This window comes from Gloeophyllum trabeum, assembly GCF_000344685.1.
Source record: "Gloeophyllum trabeum ATCC 11539 unplaced genomic scaffold GLOTRscaffold_00003, whole genome shotgun sequence".
Lineage (NCBI taxonomy): Eukaryota > Fungi > Basidiomycota > Agaricomycetes > Gloeophyllales > Gloeophyllaceae > Gloeophyllum > Gloeophyllum trabeum.
The window spans coordinates 2,048,015-2,070,832 of record NW_006920412.1 but is presented as its reverse complement, the minus strand read 5'-3'; the positions used below and the strand labels follow the sequence as shown (position 1 = coordinate 2,070,832).

The following is a 22,818-nucleotide window of genomic DNA, read 5'->3' as shown; positions in this document are numbered from 1 at the left end:
GTACCAATTCACTTGCCAAAGCAAGAACACCAAGGGAACGCTCGCTTGGGAACGAAGCACTGTCCACGTGCACTGGCGGAAACAATAGCAAGCAGACATCTCACCATCCTGCCAACTGAGCAGTTGCCGATCGAGTGACTCTCACAACTCCAGTGGCAGAAGACTGTCAAGCTTGCAACTATGTTTCGGTGCTGATAGAACTTGTCCTCATGATACAGTCAGTAAATCGGGCACGTAAGGACGGGGAGCCGTAGGGCGCTACACTTCTCGATATAAGCCAGCATGTCGTATGCGCTCAGTCTCGTGCATCTACAACCAGCATGACCGCTACCTCTGCACAACAAGACTCGGGGGGTTTGTCCAAGTCGGCGTGGCCCAAACCTCCTGCGTTCTCTTCCAAAGTCGACGAAAGAGAATTTCTAAAGTTCCGGCTAGCGCAAGCCTTCCGCATCTTCGGTCAGCAGTGCCTATCTTATGTTTGATATGGGACCTTCGTTGATGTCAAGTGTTCTGGTATCACAGGTAAGCAGGGCTACGATGAGGGGATCGCTGGGCATATTACCGTAAGGGTATGTGCGAGCGTAGCGCAATGACGTATGCTGCATGTACGCGGTGCTGACATCCGAGCTCATCGAAGGACCCCATCAAACCAGACTGCTTCTGGGTGAATCCCTATGTAAGGAATGGACTATCCTTTGGTGGAGCATGCTGCTTAGGATGCGCAGGGAGTGCACTTCAAGCAAATCCAGCCGTCAGACTTGCTACTGGTCGACCACGATGGCAACGTCCTCGACGAGTCAGGGCCAAACAGGATACTCAATGAAGCCGCTTTCATGATCCATTCCGCGATCCATAGGAGACCGGATGTTATGTGTGCAGCCCACACTCACTCCATCTATGGAAGAGCATACTGCGCCCTGGGTAAAGAGCTCGACATAATCACCCAAGACAGCTGCGCCTTCTATAATGTAGGTGTACAGGTACGATGCTAGCCTGGCCATTACAGCTACTAAAGAGCCACAGGACCATGCCGTATATACGCAGTTCAACGGTCTCGTGTTGGACAAGGAGGAGGGCGCGCATATTGCAACCGCTTTGGGCAATAAGAAGGTAGGTCCTAATATGTCCTTCTGCAGGTGTGTTCGACTTTCCGCATCTCAGGTCCAAATAATTAATAACTACCCATAGAACCACGGCCTTCTCGTCGCTACCGACTCGATAGAAGCGACCGTCAGCTTCTACATGTCTTTAGAAAGGTGCTGCCAGGTGCAGCTGCTGGCAGACGCTGCTGCCGCTGGCAGGGGACAAGATACCCTCAAGATACCCGAAGAACAGGCCTACGACACCTGGAAGAAGACTGGTAACGGCCGGGTAGGCTGGTTCGCTGCCCAGCCCGAGTTCGCTCTGCTGGAAGCTACCGAGGGCGTAAAGTTTAAATTCCAAGCAAAGGTTGAATGAGCGTCTGGTTTGGAACTGTCTGCTACGCATGTGATGCAAAGTGTAAGAATATCGTGTTGGTTCTCTCTTGAAACGTTCGTCAGTCACAATGATTATTCCGTCTATCACCCGGGGAAGCAGTGGATGTTGAGTGCAATCCAACTTCTTCAACCACAAACGGTCTGTCTGCCGTTATATCCGAAAGGCCGACCATCTCGCCGGTACTCTATACACGCATGTAATCGGGATACCTCTCGTTGGGAAATCTTCTTGTGCCTGCTGGACGAACGTGCGTCTCTCGACAGGCTTGCACTCGGGTCAGGCGTAAGTACAACCGTTATAATTGGCCAGCCGGACCGCGAAACCAGGCAGTGAATGTGAGTGCCGTAAATTGCGCGACAGCGCTCTGACCATCTTTGCCTTATAAAAGGACACAGCTGTGACGATACTACCAGGCCAACGCGATGCATCTAATCGCCAGCATCCTGCTGCTGATACCAGCAGTTGTGGGTACTCAACTTTTGGACCGCAACTTGGTGTACCGTTCTCCCTTCTTCGAACATCCGCAGGTGGGACGCCTTGGCTACTCAGAAGTCACTTGATGGATCGTAATAATCCGCATCTTAAAAAGTTCGGTCATGATACTCGCGAGATCCACGAACGTCAGGTCCGGCATGCAAAGAGACAGGTAGAGAGCTCCAGCGGCTTCAGCGACGAGCATTATCCTACCTTCTATGGTGGCGACTTCAGCAATGTGAGGACCCTAATTTAGGGGTTACTTCTTTGTGACAAGGACGCTTTTGAATGACTGGCTGTAGGCACCATTCGTCTGGAGCGGTGGAGTCAACTTCACCCACAACGGTAGGTAATACCTGATATTGCGTTTACGGCAGTAGACTGAAGAAACCTGATAGTTGCCAGTGTAAGTACTAATCAAACACACGACCCGCTGCTGTTGTTCTGGAGCATCGCGTACTGTAGGGAGATCCGTTTGACACATCTGTTCTACTGTGGACCCGTGCTGCTCCTGTATCGACTGCGAACCCGGGACCAGACGTCGATGTTCCGATCTGTGTCTCCTATAAAGTCTTCGACAACCCGCGACTGTCTGGGTCGGTGATCAATTCTGGAGAAGCATTCACCTCTTACGATGTCGACTGGACCGTCAAAGTTGAAGCTACGGGATTGAAAGCTGATACTCGATACTGGTACCAATTCGCTGATTGCACTAATGCCGTTACGGTGAGCCCCGTAGGAGCGACCAGGACCCTGCCGGACCCTGATAGTATGTCTACATTCTCTAACCTGTGGCATGCTCACCTAATTTAACCGTCGTAGCCCCCGCGGAGGACGTCAACGGCGGCAAACCGTTAACCTTGGCGGTGTTCTCATGCTCTAGATGGCAGGACGGTAAGTCGGTGTCGAGCCCGGATGACATCCGACTGAAAAGAGTGCGATATCCCTTGAGGTTATTTCAATGCATACGGATATGCTGCGCATAATACCTCGGCAGATATCTTCATCCACCTGGGTGATTATGTCAGTGATGGCCACCTACCATCCATCTATGGCGCTGACAATTCATTCAGATCTACGAGTCTCTAGGGAACGGGTATTTACAGCTTCCTTCTTTCCTTGGAGCCACAATGCCGAGTTTGCTCTTTGCAGGGCCTCGATTGGCCGACAGACCTTGGGCAGAGAGTTGGCGACTATCTTCGACTATCGTCAGCGCCTAGGCCAATATCGCACAGACACCAGTCTCATTTATGCCCATCAGTATTCCCCGTGGATAACAGTCTGGTAGGTCAGACTCAGTGCTGCATGTATAGCTTTCACTGATATCGCCGCGGAAGGGTGAGTCAGGCTCTACGTTCAAACGGGCGTCAAGTGGTTAAATCTCGATTTCTGCGCAGGATGACCATGAGGTCAGCTCATCTTCATAATTAGTGCTCACCATTGAGGCCACTCACCAACACTAAGGTCGCCGACCAAGCGTGGAAGGCCGGGACGGCGGATTCGAATGATACGACAGTAGGATGCAGCTTCTCGCCTTCTGGTGCATGCTTCACGGACAGAAAGCTCGCTGCTGTCCGAGCATACCATGAATGGATCCGTGAGTATATCCGGCATTGTCGAGCTTTCGCCCGTCCTCTCATAGCGCTTGTGCCATAGCTATCCGGCAGGTAGTAGCAGACGACAAATTACGAATATGGCGCAACTTCCAGATCGGAAAGCTCCTGGTAGGGCTGATTGTTTTATGCGCGAGTACGAGCTCACTGACTGCGAATGGACAGGATCTAACGATGCTAGATACCCGTAAGTTAGCCACGGCAATATCTTCGATGATGATATTCTGCTAATGAGTGAAACTCACCAAGGCCAATATGATCGAGATATTACTGATGTAAGTAACCTGCCTGAGCATTCTCTGAATAATACTGAATAACAGATGCAGCTATACTTCAATACTGGTGAGTCGTTCATGGCGACAGAGGTTTAGCAAGCCATGAGATCTTTCACAGAATGTGAGTCCTAAGCCACCATGTATATGAGCACTTGTGTAAGGCAGATTACAGATGTCAATACCATCTCTTCGTATCCGAATCGCTCAATCATGGGATTCGAACAAGAAAATTGTAAGTTTCCCGAACGCCCAGTGTCCGGGACGGTCCAGAGTGAACTCTTCCTCCAGGGTTTTACAGTTCTCTGTCCGAGTCGCAGGCGCGAGGTGCCGTTTGGCGAATCATTGGGTACGTCCGGACCCTCGACGGGAAGCCTCACGTCAGAAATAACTTGAACCTTCGCTCCCCAGTCAGCAAATCGTGTTTTCGCAACTAAACGAATCTGGTACCTGTGCGTGTTGTGTACCTTCTCCATGACCCGGCATGTAATAATGGAATGTTTCTGTTGAACAGTTGATCTGGTTAGTGCCTACCCTCAAAGCAGATAAGCTGACTTTCATTCATCGCCTTTATTGCGTTAATCCACTTAAGGACGCTTGGGACGGTTACCGCGCGAATCGAATGCGTGTCTTGGACTATCTGTACAACAATCATATCACGAATACAATCATCCTGTCAGGAGATAGTCATGCAAACTGGGTCTCCGATCTGGCGAGTGAGTGACATGTTCCACTCGTAATGGCTGGATTAACCGTACCTGACAAGTCCCGAATGATACGACCACGTAAGTTGGAGGCTGATCCGAGAGACTCACCTGTTAAAAGAGCATGCAAGGTACAACCCTAATACCGGGGATGGCGCTATTGGGGTCGAGTTTGCCGGAACAGCAGTTACCTCTTCCTCGGCATTTGGTGCAGGGATCTCCCCGCAAGCAGCAGACAAGATATCTCAAGTCTATGTGGCAGCCAACCCTGACTTGCAATGGAGTGAAGGCTCTTACCGAGGATTCTTTACACTAACCATCGACGCCAATAACATCAATGCGACTTATTACGCAATGAACAATATCAGTACGCGAGCATCTTTCGGTGGCCGGGTTTCGCTGACGCAGTCCATAGAAACTGCCAACCTCGATGGGTTCTCCAGCGCGCAGTTCAATGTACAGAAGGGTAAGGGCTTGTCGTATGCCAGATTATTGCCTAGTCTCATGTTGGTGTTGTATGTATAGGCGCAAACAAGCTGACGCGCCCAGTAGCGGGTGGGAACGTCGCGGCGGGAGTTCTGAAGTCAACTGTAGTCTGAAACGACGGATACCGCGCGGGTAGAATGGACCGATTCCTGGATAAGCAAAAGCGGTTGTGTTCTGGTTACAGAATACTGTACATCGTTTGTGTATGAGGTCCAAGGATCCATGACGCGCCGGTCTACTGCGACTTGTCTTAGCGTTGCGGCTCTTCTTTCTTATGGCGGCCCCGACCCTAAGGGCGGCACCTGTAAACATATTATCCCATTATTAAGGTCAATCACAGGACACCTATTGGCATATCTCTGATCCGGTGTTGATTTTGGATCAGCGAAATGTCGCCCAGCAGTACAACTGCAAACCGTTCTAAAGGCGCCTTGCCAGACGAACGTCTAAGGCTATTCTCCCATTCTTGAGCGTACCATACAGAAAGGTTGTGAAGAGCCCTCCGCGTAGAGTATTGCCGAAAAATAACCGAATGGGACAGAGACCGTGATGATAGATTTTCATCCAGAAGAGGTTGGCTATAGCTCAGGCCATCGTTGAGCGCGCCTCGTTGCGCCAGGCGTCACATAACTGTCACGCCAGTTCGCGCTACTTTCCCGTCCACTACGGTTGTGCACTCATCGATCCGACTGGCGGCCAACGGTTTCTTCTGTGCGATTGTACGTTCTAAGGGATCTGCAGCAAGTCTGAAGACGACGTGCCCGCTACGTTTCACGCTTATCCGCCATGAAGGGCCTTAAGAAGACGTTCGGCGGGGTGAGCTCCTTGGATATGCACCAGCAGGAGATCGTATACTTACAGCCGATCAATGACAGCTCAACAGGAAAAGCTCACAAGATTCAACGACTTCATCGAAGAGTAAGGATGGGAAGTCTGGCAGCAGCGCAGCCGCTGCCCCTCCACCTCCCCCCAAACCTACAGCACCAAACGGCTCGTCCGCAATCACCAATTTGAACAATATCTCTAGCAACAGCATCAACAGCCACTTGACTCCTGCGGCGCAAAGTGCCTCATCGAGCCGGTCAGTATCTGTTATTGCTCCTCGTCCTCCTGCTCTTAATCATGAGTACGATGTGTTGGACAGAGCCGCAGCTGCCCCTCCTATAGTAGTGGTCAGCCCGGACCCTGAAGCGGCTCCTCGTAACGGCATACACAATTCCCCAGAAAGGGCTTCTGTAGGACTGGAACCACTCACTGGCCCAGGAGGGGCAACACCACCTCGTGCGGGGACGCTGAATCGTCTACGCTCTGGTCCCAAGGATACTATCCCTATCGTCGGGAAACCGCCCCGGAAGCAAAGAAGCAGTCGTTTTGTTGTGACAGAGAAGGTGGAAATCGAGAGGCTGCCTGCTTTCTCAGGTACGTTTGTCGTATCCACGGCCGTGGTGCATTCATGTTGATCTACCACCCGATGGTCTAGAGACCCCGCCTAATGAAAGAATGCAACTCTTCATCAAGAAGATCCACCAATGCAATGTCCTGTTCGACTTCAACGATGCCAGCTCAGAGCTAAAGGGTAAACAGATTAAGGCGCAAACCCTGCACGAAATGCTGGAATACATCACCACCCAGCGAGGTGTCATTACCGAAAACATATACCCCGAGGTTGTCAACATGGTTGGTTCATCGCGCATGTCCGTCATAAACTCCCTTAATTGTTTTGTGTCCAGTTTGCTACCAACCTTTTTCGCTCGATACCACCTCCTGTAAATCCGACCGGAGATGCTTTTGACCCTGAAGAGGATGAACCCGTGCTGGAACTGGCTTGGCCCCACCTGCAATTTGTCTATGAATTCTTCCTGCGCTTCGTCGAAAGCCCGGACTTCAACACTAACGTCGCGAAACGCTACATCGACCAGTCTTTCGTGCTAAATCTCCTTGAATTATTCGACTCCGAAGATCCTCGGGAGCGGGACTTCCTCAAGACCACCCTGCATCGTATCTATGGCAAGTTCCTGAACTTGCGAGCCTTCATTCGGCGATCCATCAACAATGTCTTTTTCCACTTCATCTACGAGACGGAGCGACACAACGGCATCGCAGAACTGTTGGAGATCCTGGGGTCGATCATCAATGGTTTCGCATTGCCATTGAAGGATGAACACAAGACGTTCTTGCTCAAGGTCCTCATCCCTTTGCACAAAGTGAAGAGTCTATCGCTGTATCATCCCCAGCTCGCATATTGTGTGGTTCAGTTCCTTGAGAAAGACTCTTCCTTAGCGGAAGATGTTATTCTCGGACTGTTGAAGTATTGGCCGAAAGTGAATTCTCCGAAGGAGGTGATGTTCCTGACCGAGGTGGACGAGATTTTGGACGTCATCGATCCTGCCGAATTTCAGAAGGTCATGGTACCCCTCTTCACTCAGATTGCGAGATGTATCAATAGCCAGCATTTCCAAGTGGCCGAACGTGCTTTGTCATACTGGCACAACGAGTATATCGTGAACCTGATGAGCGATAATCTCTCTGTGATATTGCCCATCGTGTTCCCCGCCTTGTATCAGAACTCTAGGTCACATTGGAACCGGTGCGCACACATTATCGACATCCGTTCATGTTCTTCCTGACCGTGAAGCCAGGACAATACACGGCATGGTGTACAATGCATTGAAATTCTTCATGGAAGTTAATCCTGACCTCTTTGATGAGACGATGCATCAATACAAGCAGCGTAAAATGGAGTATGTTCCGTTCTAGCTTTAAGAGTATCTAGATACTGACGGCGTGTTACGTGACACAGGGAGCGGCAACACGCAATTGCTCAGTATGAAGCGTGGAAGAAGCTGCGCGAGAAAGCCATTCAAAACGCTCACGGCAAGCTACCCGAAGGGTTCATGGAAAACGAGCCTGAGCCCCCCCCTCCACCTCCAGCCATCGATGATTCTGATATTATCAATTTGACGATGGAGTTGAATGCTGTCACGATTGACGGGGATATGCCAAATGAGCTTGACGAGAGTGGGATTGAAAGGGTGCCAATGGCAGACCCTGGGGTGGATGTAAGTGGGATGCCAGAGCACGTATGCACGTTACCTGAGCGCGCTGTTCATAGCGATCCTTTCCAGAAGTAGGCCTCGAGCACTCACCGACGTCGCCTACGGGGCCTCACGTCCGCCGCAAGAGTGTCCTCCCAGGTAAACTCCGAGTTATCAGACCTATAGCATGCATGACTGAATTCTGCTCTGTAGTCGACCCTACCGTTTTGCGTGACCTGCAAAATCACCGCAGTCTGGACGACTCGTTAGGCGGCCCACAGGCGGCTGAAGCCTGAGCGATGTTCTCCGCAGAGGTGGTGTGTCTCTTTGTGACAGTGCCACACGGACCTTTGTTTTATGCCGCACTGCGCACATCGCTATACATATATCCATTTCTGCTTCGGTTGGCAGGCCCTCTTTTTTTTCTCTGTTCCAATGGTTCGTTTGTAACTATGTTCCCCTCCCAAGTAGCGGCGATGTCTGCCTTTCAGTGGAATCGATTCTCTGCACTCCTTTGTGATCCGTGCATTGCATTTTCAGTGTAGCACCTACTGTATAATCTGCTAACATCCGATATCCATTTTCCCTTGCTGGGTTTACTACGCTTACGGTACTACTGAGACCAACCGTTTTGAAAAATACTGGTTACTTCTGAAGCCACAGGATCATTGTAGATGTTGCGTACACATTCCGGACTGTTCGCAAGTACTGAGCAGCAATATTCCGCACCACAGCCCGCAGGAATGCGAACATACCAGGCGATTCCAAGGTTCTCCCGCCACAGGTGGCTGAGAGAAAGATGAGCGGTTTTGCAATGATGTATGACTTACGTAAGGTAATGGAGAAGGAAAGAACCTCCTGGAACATTCGCTTTTCAAGTGTATAAAATATGGCGGGCCAGCAAGCGTCGTTCTGCAGTTTGATAATTCTCTACGACTCGCATACGACTACTCTAAAACCTCTAGAGTTTATCGAGCGCAATAATCATGTCAAAAGCTGTTGGAATCGACTTGGGCACGACCTACTCGTGAGTAGATCTGTGCGATCTTGACTGCTTTGAAAGTTGTACTGAGTCGGAAATTATCCACCAGCTGCGTCGGTGTCTGGCAAAATGATCGTGTTGAGATTATCGCCAACGACCAGGGTAACCGAACAACGCCCTCATATGTCGCCTTCACCGAGTCAGAGCGGTTAATCGGTGATGCTGCGAAGAACCAGGTAGCGATGAACCCCCACAACACGTGAGTACTTTGTGGATGTTTAATGATCTGTTCAATATACTGACATTCATCATGCAGTGTCTTCGACGCCAAGCGGTTAATTGGCCGCAAGTTCGCCGACGCTGAGGTTCAGTCCGATATCAAGCACTTCCCCTTCAAGGTCTTCGACAAGGGTGGCAAGCCCTACATCTCTGTGCAGTACCGTGGGGAGACTAAGGAATTCGTAAGCGTCCTTGATGTGTCGAGCAACGGGGACCGGAGACTGACCACTGTTTTCACAGTCACCCGAAGAGATTTCCTCCATGGTCCTGACGAAGATGAAGGAGACCGCTGAGTCGTACCTCGGTACGACCGTCAAGGACGCTGTCGTCACCGTACCTGCCTACTTCAACGACTCGCAACGTCAGGCCACAAAGGATGCCGGTGTCATTGCTGGCTTGAACGTTCTCCGTATCATCAATGAGCCCACCGCAGCCGCCATCGCCTACGGTCTCGACAAGAAGACAGTTGGTGAGAAGAACGTTCTCATCTTCGATCTGGGTGGAGGAACCTTTGATGTGTCCCTCTTGACCATTGAGGAGGGTATCTTCGAGGTCAAGGCTACCGCTGGTGACACTCACTTGGGTGGTGAGGACTTCGATAACCGTCTCGTCAACCACTTCGTGCAGGAGTTCAAGCGGAAGAACAAGAAGGGTAAGTGTTGACAGTGGCGAGATCAGTTATTGAATATCATACTGACTATGACCACACAGATCTCTCCTCGAACCCTCGTGCTCTCCGTCGTCTACGGACGGCTTGCGAGCGTGCCAAGCGCACTCTGTCGTCCGCCACGCAGACTTCCATCGAGATCGACTCCCTGTACGAGGGTATCGACTTCTACACCTCCATCACCCGTGCACGGTTTGAGGAGCTGTGCCAGGACCTCTTCCGCAGCACACTTGACCCTGTCGAGAAGGTTCTTCGGGATGCGAAGATCGACAAGTCTAACGTCCACGAAATCGTTTTGGTCGGTGGTTCGACCCGTATCCCTCGTATCGTCAAGCTCGTGTCGGACTTCTTCAACGGTAAGGAGCCCAACAAGAGCATCAACCCCGACGAGGCCGTCGCATACGGTGCTGCTGTTCAGGCTGCCATCCTTTCGGGTGACACCTCGGAGAAGACGCAAGACCTGCTCCTCCTTGATGTCGCTCCGTTGTCCCTGGGTATCGAGACTGCTGGTGGTGTCATGACTCCTCTTATCAAGCGTAACACCACTGTGCCGACGAAGAAGTCCGAAATCTTCTCGACATACTCTGACAACCAGCCTGGTGTGCTTATCCAGGTGTACGAGGGTGAGCGTGCGCGGACGAAGGATAACAACCTGCTTGGCAAGTTCGAGCTGTCTGGCATTCCTCCTGCACCTCGTGGTGTTCCTCAGATCGAGGTCACCTTCGACATCGATGCCAACGGTATCCTTAACGTCTCTGCCTCCGACAAGACGACCGGCAAGTCGAACCGCATCACGATCACCAACGACAAGGGACGGTTGTCGAAGGAGGAGATCGAGCGTATGGTCAGCGAGGCCGAGAAGTACAAGGGTAAGTTGAATCTCGTACTCGACAGTGGAAGATTCGATACTGACTGAATGTGGTTCTAGCTGAGGACGAGGCGGCAGCTGCTCGTATCACGGCCAAGAATGCTCTCGAGTCATACTCTTACAACTTGCGCAATTCGTTGACCGACGAGAAGCTGGCTGACAAATTCGATGCCGCGGACAAGAGCAAGCTCGAGTCGGCCGTCAACGAGACGATCTCATGGCTCGACGCTTCACAAGAAGCATCGAAGGAGGAGTATGAGGAGAAGCAGAAGGAGCTCGAGGCCGTCGCCAACCCGATCATGCAGAAGCTGTACGCAGGTGCAGGTGCGGCGGGTGGCTTCCCTGGCGGCGCTGGAGGCTTCCCTGGCGGTGCTGCTCCTGGTGGCTTCCCCGGCGGCGCACCTGGTGGTGAGGATGGTCCCAGCGTTGAGGAGGTCGACTAAGGGGTGTTCGTCATTTGCTCTGCATGAATGTATTGTATTTTCGCGCTTTCCGGACATGACCAAAATAATGACCGCATGTACAATACGCACTGATTAAACGCACTTCATTTCTTTTTTTCTCTGCATTATGTTGTGTGATCGTGTTGTCTTGACTGTTGACTATGACATGGGGAATTTATAGCAACGAGTAAGGATCGAGCGCAGCAGCGTGTATACGGGGATAAATATGGTAGTCGCGTGTAGCAGCATATCCCGGATCTTTCTCCGAAGGCGTCCATTTCAGCCCGCATCCTACTAGCAACGCTGCCGACCCCCTGCCTGACTCCCGCCTGCTAGCTCTCCCTTCTACTTGTTTCTCATTTCCTCTGTTTTACTACTCTTTGTAAGGACTTTGTTGCAGCATGGCTGGTGAGTTTGGGCCGGTGATTCGCCGGCTTCGGTCCGTTGCTCACTGCAGTTGCAGCGATTTACGCCGTGTACACGTCTCCCACTCATCCGCCTATACCCAACCATTTACCTACCTTGATAGTCACGCCGCATGGTAGGTAAGTCCTGTTTGCTCCGGAAGCTCTCGGCTCATGGATCGCCCAGGTCAACCTCAGAATATCCTGTATTCGTACCTGCACACAAACTACGTGAGTACAGCGTATCTCGTCTTCAACTTCTATCTGAACGTGCCAGTAGAACACCGAAAACTATCTGCTCACTCCGTCTCCGCAAGGCGACCTTTGTGTCGCCAAGCTCTTCCCTCCCCGTCCCGGAGCACCGACCAACACGAAAGCGTCTGCTTCTGACCCTGGTCATTCGTCTTCATCTCATGCCTCTGCATCACAACCGCGTGTCGTGCGCTGCGAAGCGTCTCGCAATCTCAAGTGGACCATAGCCAATACTGGCGTGATATCTCCTATCTACAAGCTCTCCCTCCCCTCTCCCGACTCGCCCGACCTCCCCTTGTTCCAAATCAGCAAACCCAACCCCAATGCTGGATTCTGGAGCATGTTCTATTTTGCATATGCTGGTCATAACATACCCCCGAAGCGTATCGAGTTTGGGAAGATCCAGAAGAACCCGCCCGGGCCTAACGGAGGAGGGACGAGAATCAGCATCACTGGCAAGACGCCCGAGGAGAAGGCGGTGTGGCAGACACTTGGCGAAGGCAACGAGGACTGTGTGGAATGGGTAGTCCTTTGCGCTGCGCTCAACCTGCTCGAGTGAGTTCCTCTAGGCTTTGCTTGGCGAGATCAACCGTTGCAGTCTCTAACGCTTGCTCTTGCCCCAAAGCGATGAGATTATTAAAGCGGCAGAGAAGTCAGGGGGACCCTCTCCCTCAGCATCCACGCCCACCCTCCACGGCCGGCAGCCCGTGCCCGTCACCCTCCGTGACCCGGGTGCCCGTCCTCCCCAAGGCCAAGTCCCGCCGAACCAGGGTCCCCCGCCTCCCCAGCAGCAGCGCGGCCCACCAGGCCCCGCGGGCCCCGCACCCCCAGGCGGCTTCCCGGGCCCTGCCCCTGGCGCGAGTATGCGCGGACCTCCCCCAGGGCCCGGTGGCCCGCCTCCTCCAGGGGGCTTTGGCAGAGGATACCCGCCGCCAGGACCCAACGGTGCTCCTCCACCAGGCCCTGGCGGATTCCCTCCGCAAGGATACGGACCAGGCGCTGGTCAGCCAAGGCCCGGGCCGCCGATGGGTATGCCAGGGCCTGGCATGCCAGCTCCGCAAGGGTTTAGGTCTCCTCCGCCTCCGCAGATGCGCCAACCCGTTCCTGGTCAAGGCGGCAGATTCTAATCGTCAGGCTTGCAGCCTCTGCGTCTGTACATGAGCAGATAGCTAGCAGGACTTCAATTTGCTTTCTATTGGAGAGCAAGGCAGAACTCTGTTCAGGACTTGATGACGTCGCCGAGGCTTTCTTGAATTCCCGGCCTGGCGTCGTGAACCTGATTGCTCATTGGGCCTGTAAATATAAGAGGATACGTCCGGTTTCCTTTCATTTTCCTTTGCACTCCTTTACCCATGTACATCAGCTTGGGGGCTTACGCAGCGATTGTGTGTCAGAATAGTTTTTCTGTTTTTCCTTTGGCTTCCATCGTGTTTAGTGGTTGTGAAGCAATCTATGTTGACGGCTTCTCATGGCCAGAACTCTTTAGAGACAAACAGAGCGTTCTCTGGGCTCGATACGATGTCCCGTTCGCCGAATCAATTGGAACAGTACCATCGTGATACGACTTGCAAGTGCAACGGATCATGTTCTTGATTACTAGTTATTCCGTATGACTGATTATTATTACAGTGGGAACTATCCGCGTTCCCATGCGATGTTAATTTTGCGACTGCAGTGTCTGCTCCCCAGCCGCTGCTAAACCTGGCTTGCATGCATCGCATCCCCCAGATTGAAACAGATCAGCTTACTGATGAGTTGACCATGAAGCTTAGCGGGAGGCGCCGATGAGCTTCTCAATCGCATCCATTGAGAGCGCTGTCCATGGACAGAAGAACGTGAGCCGCAAGTCACCGTGGTATTCAAGGTGCACCTACATTTAGGCCTCTCGATAGGTAAGCCTAACGCTCTAGCCCACACCAGCTGAGTAAGTGCACCCAAAGCTGAGACGGAGATCGTCAGATTTTTTTCCGTAAGACGGGCAACACACATCAAGCCTACCTCTGGAGACGCCGAAAATGACCGTGTAGTACTGAGAGGGATCTTTATTTAGCCATATGCTTACGGTGCGGTGCGAAGACTCACCTTGAACTGAGTCAGACCATAATGGTATAGTACACAACCTGGAGATGGATATTGAGCGGATGTCCACAGGAAATACGGAGGCGAAGCACGTACCAGAGGTGGCGTCGACATTGGGGTATGGGTTCTTCGTCTATCAAGCCAAGACAAATGAGCCCAGGGCATAGACCAATTGTGCCCGCATACGTACCTTCCCATGTTCCTTGAGGACACCTGGTGCAACTTCATAAGTCTACATGGTGTCGAGGTCAATGAAGTCGACCATCTGAAGAGGCGACCTTGCTGTACTCGCCTTCTTGACCATTTGGATAATGGGACTCTTAAGCAACTCCGGGCGAGCATCGCAGAACTCCTGCAGGGCCATAAACCTCGGGTCGGGGTTTCTCAGCACTCCGTGGCCGTATCTAGAATTCAACGACACGGTGAGGATGCGGCAAACATTGCGGGAGCACCTGTTGCATACCCCGGCACGACCTGTCCGCTCTTAAGAGTCTTCCACAGGTAATCCTTAATCTGATCATGGGTAACGTTGTCGCCCAGTTCCTTCTGCATGGCGAGCTGCCACCGTAATACTTCTTGATTGGCAAGACTGCAAGAAGGATAATCTCAGCGATAACTGTACAACGACAAGCTTCTGACCTACCCGTGCAAGGGGCCAGCTAGCGCATACAACGCCGCCGAGTAGGACAGATATGGGTCAGAAAGGGTAGAACCGACCAGATCTGCCGTTGACATGGTTAGATACGATAACCAAGGTCCTAGTGCACATTAAGTGACGCACGAGCGGTGTGAGCAGATGCGTTGCCGCCTTCATGGTCACCATGAATAGCGATATACAGGCGGAGGTACTCAGTCAAGTCCTCGTTCGCGAATCCTAGCATCCTGGCGTAGTTTCCTGTAAGGCATGTCAGAAAAGCGGATGCAAGATGGGCAACCATCTTCGTACGGACCCACGAGATCCAAATCAGAGGACACTTCAGGTATCGGAGCACCGGGATTGTAGACATTGCGATATATGCGTGCGGCGAGAGCCGGTAGCCGGGCAATCAGGTTGAGACAGTCTTCCAACGTGTAGTGCCAATATTCGCTCTTCTTAATGCCTTTCTCGTAGGCTTCTGCGAAGACACTTTCCTTATTCAAGGCGGCGACACCCATACCCAGCTGCGTCATGGGATGCAGGTTGTTCGGTAGCCTGAGAGCGACGTCAGATCATCTTACATTAAGCAGACGCAGTGACATACGAGTCAATAAGCTTCTCGACGTAAGAAGGCAATGCTCCTTTGGCCGCCAGTTCCGCAGAGAGTTGTCGAACTTGGCTCTCGGTAGGGACCTGTCCTGTGAGGAGCAGCCACAGCATACTTTCAGGTAGAATCTCCTTTCCCCCAGGAGCCGCTGGGAGGTGTTTCTGACATTCTGGTATAGTCATGCCATGGAAGCGGATGCCCTAGCAAAGGAGCTTGGTGAGATGTTTGAGCCTCGAAGGGGACTGCTCAGACGTCACCTCGTTTGGGTCTAACACCGACGCTTCCCAAAGCATAGCTTTGAGCCCTCTCATACCGCCGACAACTTGCTCAACCTGCTGCGTCTCAGCAACGCCGTTTATTTCAATCATGTTACGAGTCTTACCTTGACATCTCCGATCACGGTCTGCGCGTGTTCGGCTTTCTACAATCTGTTTGAGAACGGGGTCCCAAACCTACCGATTGAATGGACTCACGAGCTTCTTCAACTGTTCCTGCTTAGCTGGCACTACGTCTTGCAAGACTTCCTTCAGAGACTACCAGACACGGTGCGCACTCTATGATGAACACAATGCACCGCGAGCACTGGCTGGAACCTACCTGAGTCGAAGCGAGTCTCCTCTGGGTCAAACCGCACGTTGCCCTCTTGAAGGTGACTTTACGGATGGTGCTTTGGGCAAACATGTCAGAGGGGACGAGGAGCAATCCGGGGACACTTGCCTACCCCGCATGAGTTCCGGCTACTTAAATACCGGGGAGCCTGAGATTGGCGATCGACTTCACGGAGACAGCTGCCGCCACCGGAGCCAAGTAAAGCCAAACAATTTGATGCGGCTGCATTGCGGCAGCGCGTCCGGCCAGGTCACCTGCCACCGCATTATTGCCTGCTTCATTGCTTGTCTCTGCCAGCTCATAGTAGTCCTCTCTTTCTCCCTCCTTCTCTTGGGAATGGCCTCGGTCTTCGTTCCCGTTCTGTACCTTGTCCTTGTCATCGGCAGTCTCGGAATCTTCAGTTATTTCTACCGCAAACGCGCCGCCAGTTCGTCTCCGCTGAGTTACTTACCGGCCCATGTATTGACTTCGACGCGTCTCATTAGAGAGACAATTGGAACCTTATTTCCCCTCGCATGTGGAGCGAAACCAGTATATTACCCTCCTACAACAGACCGATCCACCTGCAAATGAGACGCTCCTTAAAGCTGCTCTGCTCCGCCGCGCGGTAGCTGACGTCCAGCGAATCCTTAAAATCCGTGAAGACAAGCCCGCATTGCAGCTCTTGCTGCAGAAGGGATCTGTTGGAGACGATCTATGGAACAGTCTATTGGCGGCGGAAAAGGAGATGGAAGCAGAGATTCTGGAAGTCGTGGCTGAGGCGAATACATTTGTCGAGGGTTGGGGTCAGATAATCTTCCAGACCGCTAGCGAGATGATAAACAACGAGAAAATACGGGGCGTGATCGAAGCGTCGGCCAAGGCAAGGGCGGAGAAGGGTATGTCATGTCGTTGCTGGGATGTCTCCTTCCAATTCACGTGTCGTCAGAGGCAAAGTATGGCAAGCAGACGAAGAAAGCGATCGCGGCAGGACCCGAGACCCTCCCTCAATCCCCTAAGCCATCAGCCCCTCTTCAGCCTGCAAGCCCGCCATTGGCGAATGCGAATGGCCTTACACCACCGTCTGCCCCAGGTGCTGACAGTGGGAACGAGAGCGAGAGAACGCGTTCGCCTTCACCTTCGTCGCCTAAGTCACCTTCGAAATCTGTGCGTCTCTTTCCTCATGTGAGTATTGGTGATGTCTGATCCCTGTCTAGTCCAATAAGAAGGGCAAGAAGCGGAAGTAGAACGAATGTTATCACCTGTTCCTCCTTTGTTCTCTGGTTGCATCATTGAAACATCCCTTGCATCGAGCATCATGAGCGTTCAGTTATAAAATTGAGAAAGAAATAATACAGTTGCAAGTAACACTACAGCAATCCCTCGGTAATCACTCCATAGCATACAGCGAGAGCCAAACATGTCCGCCCACTGTAGGGCTAAATGACAAGCGCACAAATCACCATACTCACTTCGCAGTTCAGCCTCTGATGACAATCGCCTTCTCCCCTGTGCCTGTCCGTGTCTTGCCAGACTTGTCTACGTGGTCCAATCCTAGTGCGTCTTCGGGCGCGAACTTATGATCGTATATGGTATCCTCTGCAAAATCGGGTTAAGGTCCCGCATCCGTCTGTGTAAGGATACACTCACCATCTTCGATGTATGATGGCTGCTTAAACGTCGCAACCTGCACAAGTGCAAAGCGATACTTGGCGAAGTCCTTGTCTGAGACGCCTATCCGAGCTTGAAGACGTTTCTTTGTCTCCAAGAATTTCTCACCCTGGAGACAAACTATAGTCAGTGACAACTCGAGAGAGACATAATGATTAGGACACACAGGCTTGACAACAAACTTGAAGGGCACTCCATGCGTCCTTGACACCTCCTTTGAGAAGTGGAAGACGCTGATGACCTTGTCGTGGTCATCTGCCTCGGCTTCCTCAACCGGTATCTCCTCAGCATATAGCTCCACTGGGTCTGGTATATTCCCAATCATTTCCGACCCAGTGAATTCCTTCTGTGTCTTGCCATCTTTGGAAACCTCGAATATGCGAATCTTGCCCGTACCATCCGGTGTTAGAGTTACCAGCTTGGCCAGATGATCCGCAAGGTCATGTACCATGCTCGTCTTCGGGAGCAGGAACGAGTGCGAGGCCTCCTCCTTGTTGTGGATACCCGTCCAGATAACCTTGAGGCTCCGCTTCGTTTCTAGTTCCACTATGCTGACATCCAACTTCTCGTAGAGGATGACAGTCGTCGTAGGGTTCACGTAGCTGGGCGCCATGATTTCTGCGATGCTCTGATTGAGAGACCGCTTCAAAACCGCCTTCGGTGTCCCGTTCGTTGCATGTGTCGTAGTAAACCGCAGTTTGATCGGGTCATGCCGTAAGTATTCCCCTACTTTGGTGGCCATCTTATGGTAGATGTTGAGCCCCAATCCAACGTTCGTACCAAGACACTTACGATGTCATAGTTTTGCTTCTTACTCAGCACCAAATTGAACTCCGGATGAGATGCGTCTGGTTCCTCAAACTTGGGTCGGAAGATGATCATAACGCGGTTCTGAAGGAAGTCGTAATATTGCACGGGATTCGAATAGAGACCTTGACTCTCGAGGTCGTGGACCCTGACCCTACATAAGCATGGTGTCGGAGATCGGTTGCTTTAAACTCACTCTTTGTCGTTAATCTCGACTTGGAAACAAATCACATCACCGTCCTGAATTTCGCTCTGCGCGAAGGTAAGTTTGGGCTTCATGAGCTCGATCATTCCCGGTTTGATTTCCTGGACAGGTAATATTAGCACAACCGTTACACCCAGTTACTTGTTCGTCCACCTCATAAAGCTTGAGTGGCGTGCCAGGTGTCCATCTCATTCTCTCATTGATTATGGGCATTAGGTCGCCGACCTTGGCATTCCGTTGGACGTAACACTTGCCCACACCATAGAGCGTCTGTTTTGTCGTGTCGAAATGCTTCAGGAATATCATGATGGATCCCGGGGGCGGGTCTGGCTGGTTCGGAGGCCAAACGAGTTAGCTAGATAATTACAAAAAAGTGCAGATGTGTACTACCTTGGACGGGTCAGTGACTACGTCCAGATATAGTCGGAGATCGTTCTGCCTGGCAGCCATGTTATTACGAATGACCTCCACGGCTGCGGGAACACGTCAGGAAACGAGGGAGCGGATAAATAGGCGACGTACTTAACGTAGGCTCATTCTCGGGTATGTGGGTATCGGGCCGCACAGTTTTGTTCTGTCTATTCACCAAAACCCATAGGCGTATCTGGTTCTCGGGGTAATGGAAGTGCTGCGCCACCCGACTCTTGAATACGGGGTAGGTTTCCTGTTTCAGAACACGGAAGCTTGGAAGATCGGAGGGCGGCCAATTCTTTTCATCGAAAGAAGCCAAATCGAACCCTTCATGTCGCGCAAATGTCTCGTCTGTGATAACCTGGAAAATTTTCAGCATCGTTGACCCAGTCCCAAACTCCTACGTACCTTGGCAGTCAAGAACAAGTGCTGTTCTTCCCTCTCCCTCCGCTTGGCCTCCAATTGTAACCGTTCCTCGTCCAAGCGTCGTTCTAGCAGAAAGACATCAGCACATAGACATCCAGCCAATGAGAGATTGCACTCACTGAGATGGGCAGGGGTGTCTTCCTCCGTGAAAGGTGCAAGGATCTCATCAATCGCTGATTCACGGATGTACACCAACATGTACGCGTTCGTAAACCTCTTCATCGCCCGAACCTGGTTGCGTTGCATTGCGGGAGGGACTCCGTTTAGAGGCTCGCCTCCGTAGTTCTCCTCCAGCACCTCTCGATCAGTCACAGGAGTCACTCGGTCATCATCGAACTTCAGCCACCGTGTCTCACGGTCAGGCTTGATCAGAGCGAAGTAGTGACCGCCGTGCAAATCGCCAGAGTGAACTAAGACACCGTGCAGCTTGTAAACCCATGGTTGCGACCTGTCAGCTGTCTCATCCAGGAATTCGTCGAGATCAATCTCGAAAGGGAATTCATGACGATCGTTGATCTGATCTCATATGTCAGATGTAGCACTGGACTCTAGCATACGACACGCACCTTGACCATGGCGTCGCGTTGAATATCGTACTCGAAGCGCTTCAATTGCAAATGGAGGACGGGAGGGAATGACTGAAAGATGATACCCTTCTTGGCATCTTGCAAACCATAACCTTCTGCCTGGTACTTGTTATCACCGTCCAGGGTCTCGACAGCGACATAATCCTTGAACGACTCATACAGGTTCTTCATTCCCTTGACGTTTAGCTGAATGTCTGTCAATAGGTGTTCGATGTGAGCTAACATGAGATGATCAAGGCGATGATGCGCACCGCTGAACTCTTCGATACGGGATGACTCGTAATCGACATTGACGCACTTGATATAACTCTTCATTTTACCCAGGAAGAGCTTAGCAATGGCGCCCTCCGCTTTCGTGCCCTGTGAACTACTTCAGCCCCTTCTGCCAAGGCTTGTCGAATATGTGTTACCTTCATCTTGGATTCCAACTTGTCTTGCAAGACTCGGTTGAATTCCTGCACATCATGTTGCAGGAAGGAGTCCAAGGACTTCCACCCGAAAGACTTTGTCAATTCGGTAGTACCTGTTAAACCGTTATAGGCGAGGAATATCTGTGGGAAAGTATCACTTACCGACTGGCTGGTCGGATGTCTGCAGATGGTAGAAGACCCGCTGTAAAGCAAGAGCCACACTTTCAGTAGGGTGCTCGTCTTCCGTCGGAATTTGATAGACAGCCTATCAAAACTAGTCACATCTCGGACACCCAATTCAACTTCACAACTTCCCATACCTTTCGGAAATATCGTGTGCAATAGAGGGACTGGAGTAGGGAGTTCATGTAACATGTAGCGCCTTGATTCTTCAGGCCCACGTAACCTGTCTCCTTCTTCGAATCATAACTAAAAGGGGTTCGTTGATAACAGATTGTCTCACGAGTGAAATGTACCTACTTGACGAAATTATGCCAGAGGACACCCGTAGGATCTTCCAACACTCGGACAAAGACAGACACCATGGCTGATTCGTCTTCGATTGTCGGCCGATTATGTCCTTCTTGTACCGTGAACAGCTTCCTCAATTCGCTGAACCGCGTGAAGCCCCAATCACATTCCTCTGCGATGAACCGGTGATGCGCATCTGATGTATCCACGAGTCAGAAGCGCATAAAATTCATGGAAGGTATATACGCACGGCTGACGGTGTAGATCGTTGGGTCGTGAGGATTCGAGATAACTAAAGCAAACTGCGCACAAGCGTGCCAACCCTCCGGCGCGTTTTTGGGGTTGGCGTAGTCGAGATATACAGACACGGTATCATTCGGCGGCGCGTTCGAGTTGCCGAACGGAAACAGTAATATGCGCCTGGCAACATTGCCTTTATTAAAGAGGCATCCGCGAGTCAAACGATTCGTACCATCTGTGCCCGCCACACTCAAATTCTGGGCTCGTAAGCTTCTTCTCCAGCTTCTTCCAGTTTGATAGTTTCCAATGGTACACCTTGAACTCCTTCACTTCATGGCCCAGGTCTGGCATATGCTTGGCAGCGAACGCATCGTCTTGATAGCGAAACATGCATCAGCGACTATAAACGCGCCTCGGAGAAGCCTTTCACTTACGATCCAGGACGGACACTACTTCATCCACTTCCATAGGAGGAACTCCGTTAGTTTTCTCGTCCAGGGCGTCCATAGTTTCATCTGGAGAGGATAGGGAATGGCTAAGGCTGTACCGACAATGATAGAACCAGCATGATACACGTACCAAATGACTCGATCTCCTATGCCAGCACTGCGTTCCTCTTTCGAGTCACTAGTTTCTGATACGATACAGGCCGCGTTCGCAGTGCAGCAATAGAAAAGAGAGCGAAATAGACGAGCGCGTTGAGGATGACGGCGTTATTAAGGTCACTGCGAAGTGCAGTCTCTGCGCGGAGTCCGGGCGGACCCGCGCCAGTATTGGTAATCGAGTCTCGCCACAGCCAACCTATATAAGGCCAACAAAGCCTTTGCCAAAAGCCTCAGGTCTTCGCACTCGACCACGCTCGACGCTGGCTATCTTACTTGTTTGTAATACTATGTGTTATCATCATTGACTTGATAAGAACGTCGGCCGTATTTGCTCTTCGAGGACCAGCAGTCACCACACGATCCCTTAAATTATGTCGACAGGAAGGTTTCCACCTTTACCAGCTTTTCCGCTGTTCACTGTCGGTAATGAGTCAAAATCGTGTAAGAGTAACCCTGGGGGAATGCCTGGCCTGTGACTCGTATTGAATCATGGTCAGCTTGTTCCCCATCTTGGGCTCGGCCAATTGGTATGGAAGAGCTCGCTTGTCCTGCCATGGGGCACGTATGCGAGTCCTCCCTATACCTGTGGCATACAGTTCTCAATGTTACATCGTCTATGCCTATGTAGTAGTAATATACATGAATTATCTCATTCAACAGAATTGTGCATAGCAGGCTGTGTAAGTTGCAAGTGTGTCGCTGTATGTTTGGAAGCATCATCAGGTGTTTTGCATGCATATGAGGCCCGAGGGCAATCTGCGGTCGACTGGATCGCGGAGAGTTTTATGCCTGAGGCCTGAGGGTCTGTCCCGCTCTAATTGGGGAGTTTAGAATTAGTGGGTGTTGAAGCTGAAGCATTTGGATTGCAACAAGGATGTGCATTCGTTGACGAGACAACTGTCATTCAAACGGTCAAGGTTGCCTAGAATCGGCTTAGATAGGGCAGCTGCACTTTGCATGTTCGATCATGTCCTGTTGGATATATTCTATGTTCTCCGACATCAATGGGCAGAAATCCCAAATGCGTCGTTAGTACGCCAGTGGAGACACGGAACTGTTCTTGGACCGGTTGCTCACGGTGCTCGATGCCTCATGTCCGCCACGGGCGCTGCCTTT

General features: G+C 51.5%; 8 protein-coding genes across 8 annotated transcripts; 6 read left to right on the top strand and 2 right to left on the bottom strand.

The window, feature by feature from the left end:
- Positions 1–320: 320 nt before the first annotated feature.
- GLOTRDRAFT_104268 (arad-like aldolase/epimerase) lies at positions 321–1,458 on the top strand (the record flags this gene model as incomplete). The annotated part of the gene is made up of 6 exons (XM_007865366.1): positions 321–456; positions 523–569; positions 638–676; positions 726–968; positions 1,024–1,110; positions 1,189–1,458. The coding sequence occupies 6 exons, from the start codon at positions 321–323 to the stop codon at positions 1,456–1,458; spliced, it is 822 nt and encodes a 273-aa protein (XP_007863557.1).
- A 960-nt stretch (positions 1,459–2,418) lies between these two features.
- Positions 2,419–5,141, top strand: GLOTRDRAFT_37518 (uncharacterized protein; the record flags this gene model as incomplete). The annotated part of the gene is made up of 17 exons (XM_007864786.1): positions 2,419–2,722; positions 2,776–2,847; positions 2,906–2,976; positions 3,027–3,049; positions 3,106–3,232; positions 3,351–3,362; positions 3,418–3,550; positions 3,610–3,677; positions 3,732–3,757; positions 3,991–4,073; positions 4,130–4,187; positions 4,250–4,290; positions 4,384–4,554; positions 4,605–4,623; positions 4,674–4,909; positions 4,958–5,008; positions 5,068–5,141. Coding segments are annotated over 17 exons (1,569 nt in total), but the record flags the coding sequence as incomplete, so codon positions are not given.
- A 589-nt stretch (positions 5,142–5,730) lies between these two features.
- Positions 5,731–8,660, top strand: GLOTRDRAFT_57277 (protein phosphatase 2A regulatory B subunit). The gene is made up of 9 exons (XM_007864864.1): positions 5,731–5,844; positions 5,904–6,109; positions 6,173–6,447; positions 6,509–6,705; positions 6,759–7,615; positions 7,668–7,769; positions 7,829–8,087; positions 8,141–8,222; positions 8,277–8,660. The coding sequence occupies exons 1-9, from the start codon at positions 5,815–5,817 to the stop codon at positions 8,357–8,359; spliced, it is 2,091 nt and encodes a 696-aa protein (XP_007863055.1). The 5' UTR covers positions 5,731–5,814; the 3' UTR covers positions 8,360–8,660.
- Positions 8,661–8,982: 322 nt separating this feature from the next.
- GLOTRDRAFT_57271 (heat shock protein HSS1) lies at positions 8,983–11,427 on the top strand. The gene is made up of 6 exons (XM_007864863.1): positions 8,983–9,090; positions 9,155–9,304; positions 9,362–9,506; positions 9,565–9,976; positions 10,036–10,860; positions 10,920–11,427. The coding sequence occupies exons 1-6, from the start codon at positions 9,050–9,052 to the stop codon at positions 11,300–11,302; spliced, it is 1,956 nt and encodes a 651-aa protein (XP_007863054.1). The 5' UTR covers positions 8,983–9,049; the 3' UTR covers positions 11,303–11,427.
- Positions 11,428–11,536: 109 nt separating this feature from the next.
- Positions 11,537–13,456, top strand: GLOTRDRAFT_57268 (uncharacterized protein). The gene is made up of 5 exons (XM_007864862.1): positions 11,537–11,710; positions 11,766–11,843; positions 11,894–11,937; positions 11,987–12,513; positions 12,584–13,456. The coding sequence occupies exons 1-5, from the start codon at positions 11,704–11,706 to the stop codon at positions 13,083–13,085; spliced, it is 1,158 nt and encodes a 385-aa protein (XP_007863053.1). The 5' UTR covers positions 11,537–11,703; the 3' UTR covers positions 13,086–13,456.
- Positions 13,457–13,530: 74 nt separating this feature from the next.
- GLOTRDRAFT_114800 (citrate synthase) lies at positions 13,531–15,996 on the bottom strand. Its single transcript, XM_007865365.1, has 16 exons — positions 15,879–15,996; positions 15,755–15,814; positions 15,664–15,702; positions 15,539–15,613; positions 15,279–15,481; positions 14,988–15,229; positions 14,819–14,932; positions 14,681–14,759; positions 14,501–14,626; positions 14,330–14,441; positions 14,228–14,269; positions 14,134–14,170; positions 14,041–14,078; positions 13,957–13,987; positions 13,833–13,898; positions 13,531–13,773 (listed from the first exon to the last, which is right to left on the bottom strand). The coding sequence occupies exons 1-16, from the start codon at positions 15,960–15,962 to the stop codon at positions 13,727–13,729; spliced, it is 1,395 nt and encodes a 464-aa protein (XP_007863556.1). The 5' UTR covers positions 15,963–15,996; the 3' UTR covers positions 13,531–13,726.
- Positions 15,997–16,226: 230 nt separating this feature from the next.
- Positions 16,227–17,116, top strand: GLOTRDRAFT_126847 (uncharacterized protein; the record flags this gene model as incomplete). The annotated part of the gene is made up of 4 exons (XM_007865364.1): positions 16,227–16,317; positions 16,376–16,768; positions 16,819–17,036; positions 17,087–17,116. 4 exons carry the CDS (start codon positions 16,227–16,229, stop codon positions 17,114–17,116), a joined length of 732 nt encoding a protein of 243 aa, XP_007863555.1.
- A 278-nt stretch (positions 17,117–17,394) lies between these two features.
- On the bottom strand, positions 17,395–21,574 carry GLOTRDRAFT_27252 (uncharacterized protein; the record flags this gene model as incomplete). The annotated part of the gene is made up of 19 exons (XM_007864623.1): positions 17,395–17,468; positions 17,520–17,649; positions 17,707–18,282; positions 18,333–18,495; positions 18,544–18,653; positions 18,706–18,882; positions 18,943–19,025; positions 19,075–19,324; positions 19,372–19,454; positions 19,509–19,905; positions 19,956–20,170; positions 20,228–20,336; positions 20,387–20,499; positions 20,549–20,651; positions 20,707–20,815; positions 20,867–21,053; positions 21,108–21,277; positions 21,330–21,471; positions 21,532–21,574. Coding segments are annotated over 19 exons (3,234 nt in total), but the record flags the coding sequence as incomplete, so codon positions are not given.
- Between the last annotated feature and the right edge of the window lie 1,244 nt (positions 21,575–22,818).